The 16,826-nt window shown below is 35.1% G+C and overlaps 1 protein-coding gene across 4 annotated transcripts in view; it reads right to left on the reverse strand.

The window, feature by feature from the left end:
• TEX10 (testis expressed 10) overlaps positions 1-16,826 on the reverse strand; it is a 47,068-nt gene that overhangs the window by 9,494 nt on the left and 20,748 nt on the right. For all 4 annotated transcript variants that reach the window (XM_012768971.2, XM_076008875.1, XM_012768972.3 and 1 more), the window contains exons 6-11: positions 14,815-15,053; positions 14,009-14,144; positions 12,730-12,905; positions 11,279-11,456; positions 5,734-5,822; positions 4,040-4,173 (exon numbers count right to left, since the gene is read on the reverse strand). In XM_012768971.2, the coding sequence (XP_012624425.1) occupies positions 4,040-4,173; positions 5,734-5,822; positions 11,279-11,456; positions 12,730-12,905; positions 14,009-14,144; positions 14,815-15,053 (952 nt within the window). The remainder of the gene's footprint in view (positions 1-4,039; positions 4,174-5,733; positions 5,823-11,278; positions 11,457-12,729; positions 12,906-14,008; positions 14,145-14,814; positions 15,054-16,826) is intronic.

A 16,826-nucleotide genomic window follows, 5' to 3' on the forward strand; every position in this document is an offset into this window, starting at 1 on the left:
GGGGGCGATGGCTCATGCCTGTAATCCTAGCACTCTGGGAGGCAGAGGCGGGCGGATTACTCAACGTCAGGAGTTCGAAACCAGCCTAAGCAAGAGCAAGACCCCATCTCTACAAACAAACAAACAAACAAACAAACAAACAAATAAATAAATAAATAAATAAATAAATAAAATTAATTGGCCAACTAAAAAATATATATATATATATATACACACACACACCAAAAAATTAGCCGGGCATGTTGGCACATGCCTGTAGTCCCAGCTACTTGGGAGGCTGAGGCAGGAGGATTGAGTGAGCCCAGGAGTTTGAGGTTGCTGTGAGCTAGGCTGACACCACAGCACTCTAGCCCAGGCAACAGAGTGAGACTCTGTCTCAAAAAAAAAAAAAAAAAAATCACATCACAAGACAAAGGTAATACTGGTGGAAGGCACGCTAAGAAGAGATTGGTCAAGCTAAGTTTAAGAGAACTGTCAATGAACCCTCAAAAGTTAAGGCTTTTTATATTTGTTATTTATAGATTTGAGAGTAGGGGAGAAAAATCAACAGCTCTGTATATTATTTCTCTATAAAATCTCTTATATTATTCAGACTTTTTACATGGCAACTTTTCCTATCTTTTATACCTATAAGTAACAATGAAAAAATCATATTTCCAATGCCATCTTCCTACTTCAAAGCAAACAGTAAATATTTTCATTAATAAAAGGTAAAGCACATTTGAAAAGTACCCATTCAATAATAAATGATCACTTCCCTTCTGCTTCCCCCTCCCTTCCTGAACAATTCCATTCTCAAGCCATCATGTGGAGCCAAGCTAGGTAAACATTGACACTGGAGTGGGCAGAAAAGCTAAAGTGGCCCAGAGCAGGCTATCCAGCAATAGGGCAGAGTGTCCTCAAAAGCCAGAGTCCAAATACAGTGAGGAGAGAGGGGTGGCAGCAAAGGGAGATTGATTACAGGCAGAGGAACTGATCAAGTAAGTAAATATATTAAGGATAGTGGGAGCCAAGTTTCTCACTGTCAGAAAAGGCAGGTACAAAAAAGGGACAGGAAATAAATAGAATGAAGTCTATGGTGTTGAATTTCTGATTTCTATTCACTAAGAGTATATAGAAGAAGTAACATCCATTAGCAATGAGCAGACCTAGACTCTGTATGTTTTCTGAGTACCATTCTCCACTGTTCTTTGTAGAAAACTGGTTTATCACAGTTGCTGTTAACATAACATCCTCTTTCATTTGAAAATGAGAAAATGAAAACACCTGAACTCTCCCCAAGTCTCTCACCTAAAAAGTTGCACGTGGTGCCATAACCATAAGAATATGAACTTCCTGAGGATTTACAAGTCACCATATGAAGCCTGAGAGATAAAGGAAAGCTGAAAGCCTAAACTGAACATATGATTTCAAAACCTGTAAGGAAACAGTACCAAGTACTATGGGTAATAAAAAGAGGATAAATGTCATTGACTAGAGTCAAACAAAGTCATGAGAGAAATATGTTAAATATCTATAAATGATATAGTTCCTAGAGACAGGAAGAACATGAAGAAAATTCATCATAGAAGAAATATATCAATTAAATAAAATCAATTGGTATAGCAACAAAACAGAAGAATTATATTGTAACTTGAATCTAGAGATTACCCCGTTGAGAATATTGACAAAAAGGTTTAAAAAAAAAAAAAAAGCCCCAAAACCCAAAGCTTCTGGCCTAGCATTTGAGGATTACAGGAAAGAATATAGTCAGTGTCCTGCCCAGAGGCCTCTTGGATCGATTAAAACCAAAATTATTTGGATGACATAACTGCATTCTTACTGAACAAGCACCTTTAAATGCAAGGGAAGAAATTTAAGAAATAAAGAATACAAGTTAATTAATTAACTTAGAAATGAAATTTTTGTGTATTTAGTTTAAGCATTTGTAATATTAAAGACAATTTTGCCTACTAGGGAAAAGATCAGCCTTGTAATTCCAACTTTAAATATGTCAGTAGCTGACCGTGGTGGCAGGCACCTATAGTCCCAGCTGCCTGGCAGGCTGAGGCAGAAAGATTACTCCAGCCCAGGAGTTTCAGGCCAGCCTGGGCAATATATTGAGACCTTGCCTCTAAAAGAAAATAAAACAAAACCTTTTTTAAAAAGTCAATAATTAATTTAGACTTACAGTTTTAATGTGAAGTTTCACTGTTTTACTAAATAGGACTAAAACATAAGATATTAAGATTTATTGTATTTATTAATTAGATAGCTATAAGATTTACTATAATTATAATATCTGTGAAGGTCTGTCAGAAAACTGAAGTAACTGACCAATATTGAATATATTAAGGTTACTTAAAATTTTTTTTTTTTTTTTGAGACAGAGCCTCACTTTGTTGCCCAGGCTAGAGTGAGTGCCATGGCATCAGCCTAGCTCACAGCAACCTCAAACTCCTGGGCTCAAGTGACTACTGCCTCAGCCTCCTGCGTAGCTGGGACTACAGGCATGCACCACCATGCCCGGCTAATTTTTTGTATATATATTTTTAGTTGGTCAATTAATTTCTATTTTTAGTAGAGATGGGATCTTAATCAGGCTGGTTTTGAACTCGTGACCTCAAGCAATCTGGCCGCCTCGGCCTCCCAGAGTGCTAGGATTATAGACCGCGCCCAGCCGGTTATTTAAAATTTTAACTAACTTTGTAAAAGGAATAAATTAAATTAAATTTAATAAATAAATTATATAATAATTGTAATATATAATAATTATAATATTAATATATAATATGTTGTGTAATACAATACAATATATTAAATATTTAATTAAATAAATTTAATTTAATAAATTAATTAATCCTCCTTTAAAATTACTTGAATTTACTATCTCTATTTAAAAAAAAATAAGACCTGTAAACCTGAACTTCAAAACTTAAGGAAGAATTGGGGTTTTAAATTTAACTCTAATAAGCTATATATTACTTCTTAAGACGAAAGGAACTGGTGAATAATTTTTCGTTTAAAAAGTCACCTTCGGCCGGGCGCGGTGGCTCACGCCTGTAATCCTAGCACTCTGGGAGGCCGAGGCGGGCGGATTGCTCAAGGTTAGGAGTTCAAAACCAGCCTAAGCGAGACCCCGTCTCTACCATAAAAATAGAAAGAAATTAATTGGCCAACTAATATATATATATATAAAAATCAGCCGGGCATGGTAGCGAATGCCTGTAGTCCCAGCTACTCGGGAGGCTGAGGCAGGAGGATCGCTTGAGCCCAGGAGTTTGAGGTTGCTGTGAGCTAGGCTGATGCCACGGCACTCACTCTAGCCTAGGCAACAAAGCGAGACTCTGTCTCAAAAAAAAAAAAAAAAAAAGTCACCTTCAAGGGTACCAATTCCGGCTGGGCACAGTGGCTCATGCCTATAATCCTAGCACTCTGGGAGGCTGAGGCGGGAAGATAGCTTGAGTTCAGGAGTTCAAGACCAGCCTGAGTAAGAGTGAGACCTGTCTCTACTAAAAATAGAAAAATTAGCTGGGTGTGGTGGTGGGTGCCTGTAGTCCCACCTACTCAGGAGGCTGAGGCAGGCGAATCACTTGAGCTCAGAAGTTTGAAGTTGCTGTGAGCTAGGCTGATGCCACAGCACTCACTCCAGACAGAATGACACTGTCTCCAAAAAAAAAAAAAAAAAAAGGTACCAACTCCAACTTAAATCTTATCCATCCTTCAATAAGTCAAATTATGCCAATTCCATGAAGCTTTCCCTTTTAAAAAGGTGGATCTATCCTATGATAAATAGAAAAAATAAAATCATCTCTATCATTCCAACTGCTGATTTATTTCATTCTAGTGACATAACTTATAATGAAAAATACTCCCCTTTATAAATTTACATCTCCTATCCAAGATTATAAGCACTTTCAGAACAGAGATCCTGTCTTATAACACTCTGTATCTCTAAAATTAAGGTCTCACTCAAGGCAACTCTAATGTATAGTAACGATTGGTGGTTAATGAACAGAATTTTAACAATTATCAGTTTCTTTTTTAAATGTGCTATTACCTCTGTTATATCCCAATGGTGTAAAAATTGCTCCAAGTCGGTAAGGTAGAGAAGCACAGGAGAAAGCTGCGTCTGGATGACATGAGGAACTCCTCGAAGGCTCTGAAGCCAGGTCAACTCCTCTTTTGAAAACCCTAAAGCAGGTAACAAAGCCAATTAAAAAATTAATACATCACAAAACAATGATATTCTTCATAATTTTTAAAAAGAGATGACATGTACCTTCAAGTAAACCCTTCTTCAAAGCTGCCTTGTTTTCTCTAACCTTCTGCATTTCATGCAATAGTTTAAAAAATGAAATGCTAGCAATGGAGACAGTTAAATTCATAATTATATACACAAAGGATATGATCTGACTCAATCTATAATATAGCAAGAAAAAAGTTTCCCCTTCTGCTAAGGTTTTACCACCTTTACTTTAAAAGAAAGTAAAAGGCATAATCTTTCCAATTAATGATAGACTTTAAAAAAGCAAATGAATAAGTAAAAGCAATAATATACTACTTCATATGTTAATATTACATGTATATCACTTTATGTTCTTATATAATAGCCCTTAAAATGTTTGAAAACTGCTATCCCCCCCCCTTTTTTTATTTTGACAATACATACGTAGCACCTTCAACAAAATTTCTTATTCCTTTATCATCTCTATTCCACTTGGCTTAACCTACACAACTTGTGAAAGTCCCTCCTGAAAGGTGGCTTTCAGAATGATCAGAATACTATTGATAAGGCCCAACCCTAGCTATTTGCTTTGATGTTCAGATCATTATACATAAGCACAGCCTAAAGAAGCATCGTCTAGTTTAATAGCCGTATCATAGTATTGACTGCTAATGAGCTTTCTAAAGTCACTAGAAACTTTTTGACAGGTACTATTATTAAAACATAAAGGCTCCCCCACCCATCTCAAATGTATACAAACAAAAATATCAAATAAATATGAAGGAGCTTACATTATTTGAAATATTTTTAGACTCAGCTTCGTATTAGAATCAGTTATGGTCTTTTTGGATTCTGACAATATCTTAATTAACTCTCCTAATTTCAAGTCTTCAGATAATTTCAAAGAATCTCATCATCATCCAAGTATAAAACGCAAATGTTGAAATAGTATAATTATTTAAAACAATGATAATAATACTAATACATCTTAAAACATTTCTACTCATTTTAGCAATTTTGTTTTTGGAGCAAATGGAATGTAGAAAACAACTAATCAAAATCTGGTGTTATTTGTATATCAGGTTAACATTTTAAACATGTTTAAAAATGGATATTCTGTTCATCAATTTTTAAAATTTTTATGCAATGAGATTCTCACTGGCTATTTTGGAAACAGCCAATTAGGTACAATTCACCGTAAACAATGATGAGAATAAAGTTAAGCAATAAAACTATGAAGGAAATAAAAATATAATCACATGGCATTCAAATAATCCTCAAGTATGTGGTACTTGTACTATGAGATATTTAAAGATGAATCCTCCATCTTCCTGCCTCAGAAGCCTGACAATGTAGGGTATAAATATTCCTTCAAAGATTTCCACTTATTAATCATAGTAAAAATCATTCCAAGATAGAATATTTATCTTCAAAACTGAGAACCAAACAGATAAGACAGTAAATCTTAGAAGGAGAACTATTATTCACATTAGGTGTTTTCCTTTTAACCAAAAGAATATGGTTACCTGTAAGTGTAGAAAATAAGAAGCTGAAATAGTCCACATCAGTCATCAACCACTCTTGAACTGAATACTTCCACCCAGAAAATGATGATCTATAATAAACAATGGGAGAACTGTTACCAAAAGTGATAAACTTGACAGATTTAAAAATAACACAGTATATAACCATTTTTCTTTTCTCAAAACAAGTCTCATTTAATAGCTTAAAATAAAACCTATAGTGTGTATTGTTTCAATTTTATATAAAGGGTTCAAGTACCATAATAGGAAAGTTTTCAATTCAAATGTATTTATGTAAAGTTTCATTAAAAAGCAAACTCTATTATACATGGCATAACAGAAAATTTCCACCCCATTTGAAAATCAGACTCCAAGGAACCAAGATGAAGTTTTGTTTTTCAGTAGTAGGTTCAGCTGCTATGTATTTATTATTTGATTTTCTATAACGTCTTACCCTCAGCAAGTGAGTTATTCAAACAAGCTCCAGCTTCCTATCTAAGCAAAAGTATCTTAATTAGGCAGACAAAACTTATCCTTAAAGCCACTGTAAGATAACCATGTATTCCTATTCTTCGCAAAGTTGTTAACTAGGTCTATTTCACAACAGTGTAGGGTAAGATACTGGCAGAGGACTCAAAGGAATAGCTAAATGTAAAGCAGGTACTCATTAAATGAGGATTATTTGGTTTCTGCTATGAGATTAGTTTCCAATGTCTCCTTTAAAAATTCCCTTCAAGGTAAAACTAGGAAGAAAGAGCAAATATCAACCATGAATACAGTAAAAAAGGCTGGGAATGATAAGATGCAACAAGCTGAGAATACAAATTTTATCACAGACATTTGAATAAATGTCAGATTAAATTAGGAGTTTATAATTCACCACCTACAAGCACTTGATAATTATTTTTACTGTCATAATAATTGCATTTATATTTATTAATATTCTTAAGCTTGGAGAAAGTTAAAACAATGAAAACTCTTCTGAGTGCCATTCCCAGGTTTAAGCAAAGATTCAGCTTAGTATTAGAGTATTAGCCTATAGAGGGAGTATCATAAGCCAAGGAGGTTATAAAAGACCACTGATGCTAAATAGAAAGGAGTACAAAACAGTGGTTAGAAAACAAACTAATATCTTCCTGAACCCAGTGAGAACAGGAAGCAACTGTGCCATCCAGTGGCTAAAAGGAATAGCAAATCCATTTAGTAGTCTATTTGGGACAAATGACAAGACATCACATTGTCTTTAAAACTATGAAGACCATATATAATGTCCAATGTCACTTTTGAGAGTAAAAGGGTGTTATTAGTAATTCTGCTGAGACAGAAGGAATAAACTGGAAGCTGTTCCTGGCAGACCAAGTCATATATTCACCCTACTTAAAACCCAAGCCAAATTCTTGATCCAAGCCAATCTCTCCCTCTCTAGAGATTTTATCTAACATTGTAGACTACCTTCTCATATTTATGCCTTCTGTTCTCCAATCCAGCTACAAATAAACCAGAGGTAGACAGGTAAACTGAGAAAAGGCCATTGGATACAATTATGGACCACCACAAATAGAATGATATGAGGAAAAAGTCAAATTCTAAGGAACTGTAAGTAAGTGGCTGGTAAAAAGGTTGGGATAATAGTTCTAAGTATACTTTTAAAAGCCAAGCAAAACTAAACATGAACAATTTTTAGTTAATGAGTTTTTCACACACTGTAACGCCCTGCTTATACAATGTCCTGCCAAAGATAAAAGTTTCTAATAGAAACAGGAAGGCATCAGAACTATAAAAACTGAGTTGAGGCCGGGCGCAGTGGCTTACGCTTGTAATCCTAGCACTCTGGGAGGCCAAGGCAGACGGATTGCTCGAGGTCAGGAGTTCAAAACCAGCCTGAGCAAGAGCAAGACCCCGTCTCTACTATAAATAGAAAGAAATTAATTGGCCCCCAAAATATACAGAAAAAAATGAGCTGGGCATGGTGGCACATGCTTGTAGTCCCAGCTACTTGGGAGGCTGAGGCAGGAGGATTGCTTGAGCCCAGGAGTTTGAGGTTGTTGTGAGCTAGGCTGCCGGCACTCTCTCTCGCCTGAGCAACAAAGCGAGACTCTGTCTCAAAAAAAAACAAACAAAAAAAAACTGAGTTGAACTTGCTCTCACAGACCAACTAATGTACCAAAATAAAAATCAGAAATGAGTAAAGGAATATTTCAGGAAAATTAATCTGATGACAGTACATAAAATAGATGGGATTAAGAAGCAAGATTACTGTAACAATACAAGTGGGAAATAATGAAAAAGTTGGATAATTTACAGTCATGGTCAAGGACAGGAGGTATTCTAAAGAGAAAACCAAAGCTATGAAGTAACCCAACATGTTTGAATGAACCAAACATTAGTCTTAAATTCTGAGTTTATGAAAAGTGATAAAATGATAATGCCAGTGGCTCAAGAAAACTGAGAGTCCTAGCTTTGTATTTTTTAAAAAGAGATTACTTTCAATAGGAATAATATATCTACAGAGAGAGAAATCTAACAGGCTCTACAAATACTAAAAAGCAAAATTTAACTACAATGACAATCTGCTTTAATTTAATGATTATGAGCCTCTATTATCAGTATTTGTAAATGAATGTATTTTCCCAACTCTCAAATCTCCACAAAAAGAAAAAAGTAAAAAAACCAAGATTTTTGAAAATACCCTTGACAAGAGTTATTAAGCTTAAGTGAATCATAACTGATGTTGATAAAGATATGAAATGCAGCTTCTAAGAAGAATCAATTTCAAGAAATGTTCAAAAAGTGATTTTAACCTTGTAAATTTAAGATGAATGTACTATCCAATTTGATAAATTTAGCTCTCTATTCTCTTTTGAAATTCACTCTTAAGCTCAAATTGTTTACCCTGGCTCTGTTGCTCAGGCTATCTTTATAGTTATTAATTCTACCCTTTATCGTGGGCTGGGCAAAGGCTGCTCTGAGCACAGAATGAGAAACAGGAATATGATTGGCCGATTTTACTGATGCTTCCTTGACAGTGAGATTACCCACTCAGAACATGTAGCCATTTGGATTCCTGGCATCAAGATATCTGTTTTTGTGGAGGAAGTGAAGTTGGTCAAAGCATACAATGTTTCAGTTAGAAGAAATAAATGATAAGGATTTGGATATGTTAGCTTGATTCAGTCATTCCACATTATACATGTATATATCATAGCATCATTTTACCTCATAAATATATACTATTATAATTTGTCAATATTCAATATAAATAAAATTTAGAGAAAAGAAAAAAACAAAAAGTGATTTTAACTGAACAGTTATATCTAGGGAACAGAGTGCCCTCTACTGGAAGTTAATAAATACAAAACCACTTAAGTTACAGAAAAAGTATTAACATCTAATTTTAAAGGCCTAGCATTAAATAAATGCTTACACTAAGCCAAGTACAGGATTTTTATTTCGAAGAAAGAAAAACATGAGAAACTAATCAATGTTTAAAATACTTAAAAATATGACCAAGACACTCTAATGCACAAACACACAGAAGAAATAAACCTTGAATTTCCATATATAAACAATAGATTGCAAATAGTTCTCTTCTGCTAAAAGAAAAGATTATCATCGGTTATGTAGCACACTTCCAGTGACTAGAACCAAATATTTGTCCTCTACTGGTATGAAGAGATGGCAAAGAAAGTCTTAAAAGACAGCTATTCCTACAATGTTGCATTATCTGGGATAAGGGATCTATACAAGAAAACTAGTCTTCAATAAAACTTTTCAGCTACAACCTAGATTTCAATTTCTGCCAAAACCACATCAGATCCTGCCCATGAGCCACAACTAGTAATAAATACTGGTGAATACTATGACTTGAAGATATAAACATGAAGTGTTTGAGGGTACTTCCAACGCTGGCAATAAAAAACTTTCAGAGTGGGCGGGGCGTGGTGGCTCACGCCTGTAATCCTAGCACTCTGGGAGGCTGAGGCAGGAGGATGGCTCAAGGTCAGGAGTTCAAAACCAGCCTGAGCAAGAGGGAGACCGCGTCTCTATTAAAAATAGAAAGAAATTAATTGGCCAACTAAAAATATATAGAAAAAAAAATTAGCCAGGCATGGTGGCGCATGCCTGTGGTCCCAGCTACTAGGGAGGTGGAGGCAGAAGGATTGCTTGACCCAGAAGTTTGAGGTTGCTGTGAGCTAGGCTGACGCCACAGCACTCTAGCCCAGGCAACAGAGTAAGAGTCTGTCTCAAAAAAAAAAAAACTTTCAGAGTAAAGTGGTACAGCCACTATGGAAAATGGTAGGTTCCTCAAAAAACAATTACTATATGATCCAGCAATTCCACTTCTGGATATATAGCCCAAAGAAATGAAAGCAAGGTCTCAAAGACATATTTGCACACCAATGTCACAAAAAGGCTTACTTATAAAAGCATTATTCACAATAGCCAAAAGGAGGAAACTTTTCAGATGAATAAACAAAATGTAGTATATACACAAGATGCAATATTATACAGCCTTAAAAAGGAATAAAATTCTGATACATGCTACAGTATGATGAACCTTCAAGACATGCCAAGTAAAAAAAAAGCTAGACACAAAGGAAAATGTATAATTTCACTTATATGAAGTATGTAGAATAGTCAAAATCAGAGACAGAATAGAATAGTGGTTCCTAGGAGCTGGGGGTGGGAGGGAATGGGAAGTAATTATTTAATGGGTAGAATTTCAGTTTGGGATGATGAAAAAGTACTGGAGACCACTGAACTGTATCCTTAAAAATGGTTAAAATGGTAAATTCTATATTATGTATATTATACTACCAAAAAAAAAAAAAGCAAGAGCGTCAGGAGCAGTGGCTCATGCCTGTAATCCTAGCACTATAGGAGGCTGAGACAGGAAGGTCACTAGAGTCAGGAGTTCAAGACCAGCCTGGGCAACACAGCAAGATACTGTCTCTCCAAAAGTTTTAAAAATTAGCCAGGTGCAGTGGCATATGCCTATAGTCCTAGCTGTAGGCTACAGGAGCCTAAGGCGGAAGAATTGCTTGAGCCCGTGAGTTTGAGGCTGCAAAAGCTTTTATCACACCACTGTACTCTAGTCCAAGAGACAAAGCAAGACTTTGTCTCAAAAAAAAAAAAAAAAAAAAAAAAAAAAAGGTAAGAGATTTCAAGTGATTCCTGGTCTGAGTCCACAGCTTATTTAACTCAAGAGCTACCTTAATTTCTGAGCTCCCAGAAAGGTCTATGTTGGAATTCTGTAACACCAAATGTTTTAAAGTACAGTACTCTTGCCTGCCAGTAAATCTTTACCACACGCTTTTGATAATTCAGTTTTAACCTATATTCTAACCTATCTATAAAAAATCACTATAACAAGTTGAAAGTCTTACTCTAGTGAACTTATTCTACCTAGTAATGTCAACAGAGTTGTAATGTTGCACTAAGAGTAAATGAAAGTAGTAGCAGTATATGACTTAATATTTGACAAATTACCAGTAAAAGGAGGGGAAAAAATTATACACTTCAAATACACCTCACGTGAGCATGCTACCTCATGTGCAGTATCCCGATAAGCATGGCAACCAAACTTGAACTGAGTCTTCCCATGATACAGCAACGACTTAACCGAGAAAGCAAATCAGCAGGGAGACTGGGTAGAAAATATACGAGTTGAACCAAACGTTGCTGAGAGTCTGCAGGGAGAACCACCACGGTGCCTTCTTGTGGATCTAGTGGGATAGGTAGACATAGTAAAATCAACTATAAAAGACGTACAAACCAGAGATTAAATTAATAAAGTATACTGATGGCTTTTATTGAATTATAGGCCAACATATTATTTTAATTATATCAATCACATAAAAGCATAATTATATCAATATCATAAAGCACATATGTATGGCATGTTAAGCTACTTCCTAAAGTAAATACTGAACATGATAATTTATTTAAAGATTTATTTAACATGGTAATAATCACATAATATCCACATGTTTTGTTAGAAATAAGAACTTCAATGGGGAAAAGAGGAAAAGGGATTGGACACAAAACACAACAGTGAAAAACAAGCAATTCTGCTAAAAAGAATTATAATTCTGCTAAACAATTACAATATCAACCTAATTTAAAGCAAAGGTTTGTATATACACACACCCCTAAATATATATGTGCAATATTAAAAAATACATATTTAAAAATATAACCTCATGTCTACCTTGCATTCCTAAAAAAAAAAAAAAAAAAAAAAAAAATAAAAATATAACCTACAAAAGATAGAAACCACCCAAATGTCCGTCACCTAATGAATGGATAAATACATGTGGCATATCCATCCAATGGAATACTACCCAACAGTAAAAAGGAGTAAAGTACTCATACTTATTACAACATGGATGAACCTTGAGAATATTATGTTAAGTGAAAGAAGCCAGACACAAAAGGCACCACATTACATAATTCCACTGACAAATTTCTAAAGTAGGCAAATCCATCTGATAGAAAATAGATCGGTGAATGCCAGGGGCTGGAGAAATTCATTTATCATTATAAATGAATTATATCTAATAAATAAATTATATATATTATGTATATATTCTAGTATGTTTTCACTGATATATCTGCTTAGAATATTAAACAGTAAGTCAGTTCCAGAGATGACTAAAGAAGTAATACTATATAGAAGTCATATATGATATTGTCTTGTCATCAAAGCTTCAAAGAAATTTTTAAGTACCAGATTAGTTTTGAATTTATGAATAGCAAGTGGTTTAAAAGACAATTTAATAATGTAATAAACATCTACAACCATTTACCTTCTATAACTATTCTAAAAAATAATATCACTGAAAACAAATTTATCATCTGATGTTTTGTCTTGGCAATTTAACAATGATGTAACTAATTTAGACTAAAGGAAAGGCAACCTAAATAACTCTCCTTAGAAACTTCTTTCCTACATTGGGGTAGACCAATGACTATCTACACCATTAAATAAACTCTTACCATAAATTCGGAGAGCAGTAGCTTGTAAACTTTTTAGTAATTCTTTATTTGCTCGTGCTGCAGCAGTATGAATGATATCAATAAGCTGTGTAGATAGTTCAGGGTTTCGGGAGCCAAGATGAGCAAGTTGCAATGGTAAACCAGCCAGCCAACGTGATAACACTTTACTACGATATCTTAGAAAGGCCGAGCAAGAACAAAATAAAGTAAAATTTTCAAAGACAAGGGAAATAAACGTAAATTTAAAAAGTTTTAAATTGTGTGCCAATAACACCACGTGTATTCATTTAAACATTTGACAGCCTACAAGATGCCAGTATCATTTATTCAGCAGCAGCATTTTCAAAGACTTTATCTACTAAATTAAAAAGTTCATGTATTTGGGGGCACTATCTAAATTATATTTTTATCTTAAAGGATAAAGACACTAAGTGACTCTTTGTGAACTATTTATTCTAATCAGTATTATTATAATATATTAACAAATCGATGCATTCATTGTAAGTTGCTCCCCTACAAAATAGCTTCAAACTTGTGTTATTTTAGTTCTTTAGAATACTTACTAAAGCGCTAATGTCTCGGGTAACAGTAAACATTTTTGCTCTCCCCTAAAGGCTTAGTGATTAGAGCATGGACTTTGTTGTCAGGCGGACCTGAACTTAAGACTCAGCTATGCTATCCATTAGCTACATGATACTCCCCAACTTATTTAACCTAAGCTACTGTTTCTTTCTGTAAAATGGCAGTAACAATACCTAACTCACAATAGGGTGAGAATTACTAAGATTATGAAAAGGACCTGATGTTGAGGTATCCCAAATCTGTATCTTCCACCCAAACGTCTCCTTCTGACTATGCCAAATAAAAAACTCAAACTCTCCATATCAAAAAATTAATTCCTTAATTCCATTCTTTGTGTTGTCTATCTCTCCTCTAGCACCAAACTAAGCCAGAAACTTTCTCATCTTCTATTGCCCTCACTCCTATCCCTTAAGCCTCCGTATGTCACTAAGGACTAGTGATTCAACCTCCATTATGTTTACAGTAAAGAAAAGGTTGAGGGTGCTATAGGCTGTTCCAACTGTCCTTCAGCTACAAGCGGACAAATGGAAACATGCCTAAGGAGTCTTCATCTGTTCAGGTACCAGTATAAAGTTTACTGGCATTATTATGTATGCTTCTTTGAACTTCTCCAAAGACTAAATCCCTCTATCAAACTTAAATAGACTACAAAATAACTCGGGCAAGAGGAAAGAAAGAAAGAATAACAAAACTTTACCTGAGTCTATAAGATCTCAGTTCTTCTTTCTGATAGATTTTACTGAAAAACTTCAGTAACAAAGTCCGTACTGGAAGGAGAAGGCCCCTCTGCTGATACAATGTATAAACTGCCTTAATTAGAGTCTCTGTAGCTTCTAAAAACAGAAAGAAAACCCTGTATATGAATCAAAAATGTTTCTTCAAATTCTTCTAAATGCACAGAAGTACTTTAATTTGTTCCTACGGCAAAGCAGATCTTAGCACAAAGTGATGGCTACCATCGAAGTCCTACAGCAACGGCCTAATACAAAAGTCAAACCAACCAGAAGTTACAGTATAAATTTTCTTAAGGGGCAATAAACCTAGGAATGACAAAAGCCAAGATATTAGAAAGGTGAATTCCATAGAAACCAAACAAGAAAACTTTGCTTTTGCATGAAAAGAATCAGTAAATCACTCTAAAACTAACTTAATGTATCTTAACCTCACACCCAAGAAAGTTAAAGAGACTGCAAGATTCATTCTATATGGGTCAAAGGAAAAAGCTCTCAATTTCTAATCAAACTAGATCAGAAGAGGGTAGAAATATTTATCAGTTTGCTTCAGAGTGCACCTACCTACTGAGAAAGGGATACTTTGAGTCATAAATAATTGCAGAATTCAACCATAAACAGTGCTTTGTAAATAATTAGGCTAGCTGGCTTTTAAGGCTTGAATGTAATAAACTTGACTACATGGAATGTTTGGAAGTCATTTCAAAGCTAGACCCTAAATACTATGCATAACAGCTCCTCTTTTAAATAAAGGCAAAGCAGCATCACCTACCTCTGTTTGGCTGTATCTGCATCAACCTCCAAGATACTCCAAGCAATCTGTTCAGCTGCTTACTATTTAGCCTAGAGCCATCTTCAAGGGTCTCTGTCACAAACTTCCTTATCATTTCTATCCAACTGCAATCTTTCTGCAAAGTTGAGGCATTTGCCAGGGAGACCATGATATCAGACAGGGTTAAATTCAGTAACAGATGATCTACGTTATTGGAGAGAATCGTGCAATGCTTGATGCTAAAAACAAACAAAGACACACACATCTATAAAGTGTTACATCTACCATGCCTGTTTCACTTAGGATACTTAAAATAATCTATCAGTAGATAAAAAAGTATTTCCTTCTATAATTAATAAATTGCCAAGAAGACAGGTACATAGGCAAGGTTTAGGCAATAGTTCTGTAAATAAACCGTTCATTATGGAATCACAGTTGTTATGAAGGTATAAATTAGACTATATACTACTCAGTTCATTACTGAAGATGCTAGTCACAAAAAATGTAAATGCCTTTATAATACTGCCTAGGAATATTAAAAGACTTGAGAGGTAAGACGTGAAAACTCTTAACACACTTGGTTTTTTAGAAAGCAGATACTTGTATTTGGATGGACATCACAGTACATCTTAGCTCTGCCTCCAATTCATCATCTGACTTAAAAGAATCACTAATTTCTCCTGGCCACAATTTCCTCATTTGTAAAATCAGAGAACTTATCCAGATAAGCAGCAGTCTGAAACAACTTAATTTTGTTTTTTTTTGTTTTTTTTTTTAATTGGACCCATTTATCTAGCTGACGAAACAACTTAATTTTGTAATTCACATACTAAAATCACTTTATCTACCTAAAGCTTGAAAGAAATTGTAAAAAACCCTCAAATAGAATATTTTAATAAAAACAAAATTTTCACGCCGGGCACGGTGGCTCACGCCTGTAATCCTAGCACTCTGGGAGGGGGAGGTGGGCAGATCGTTCCAGGTCAGGAGTTCAAAACCAGCCTGAGCAAGAGTGAGACCCCGTCTCTACTATAAATAGAAACAAATTAATTGGCCAACTAATATATATATATATATAAAATTAGCCGGGCATGGTGGCTCATGCCTGTAGTCCCAGCTACTTGGGAGGCTGAGGCAGGAGGATCGCTTGAACCCAGGAGTTTGAGGTTGCTATGAGCTAGGCTGACGCCAAGGCACTCACTCTAACCTGGGCAACAAAGTGAGACTCTGACTCGAAAAAAACCCAAAATTTTCAACTTAGAACATACTATTAATAATTTCAGACTATGATACATTCAACAGCAAAGCCTATTTCTTTCATGTTTAGAAAAATATAAAGTTAACAAAATCATAAATGTCTCAAACTAACCAATTTTAAAGGAAAGGATTTATCCTAGATTAGGCTTAAGCAAGAATGTAGTAGTGAGGAACCACAAATACACGGGAAGGGAAATAAATTTGGTGTCACTGAACATAAAATGCAAGGCTAGAAATAACAAATGATGCTCAAGAGACTGAGGAGGCGGGAAGATCACTTGAGCCCCTGAATTTGAGGTTGCTGTGAGACAGGTTGACACCATGGCACTCACTCTAGCCCAGGCAACAAAGTGAGACTCTGTCTCAAAAAAAGAAAAAAACAAACAACAACAACAACAACGATGATCCTGCAAAGGTAAAATGAGACTAGATTAAAAAGAGCTGGAAGTCAAGGACACCAAAATTAATTCTGTAAGCAAGAGAGTAATAGGGTTGCAAGCTTCTTTCAGATGGGTAATTGTATCAAAAATGATTCTGTAGATGCAAAAGATGAGAGTGTTAGACTATAAACAAAGCAACACTTGTGTGGCTATTATAGCAATCCAGGCAACAGATGGTAAGTCCAAGAACCAGGGTCAATGCTGGTATGGTCTGAGAGAGGGGGACATTTAGCAAGAATAAAAATTAGTTGGATTTGTAATTTGCTTAAATGTATACAAATATGTGAGTTTGGAGATGGCAAAGATGGGAGGAGT

Source organism: Microcebus murinus, chromosome 12 (genome assembly GCF_040939455.1).
Source record: "Microcebus murinus isolate Inina chromosome 12, M.murinus_Inina_mat1.0, whole genome shotgun sequence".
Lineage (NCBI taxonomy): Eukaryota > Metazoa > Chordata > Mammalia > Primates > Cheirogaleidae > Microcebus > Microcebus murinus.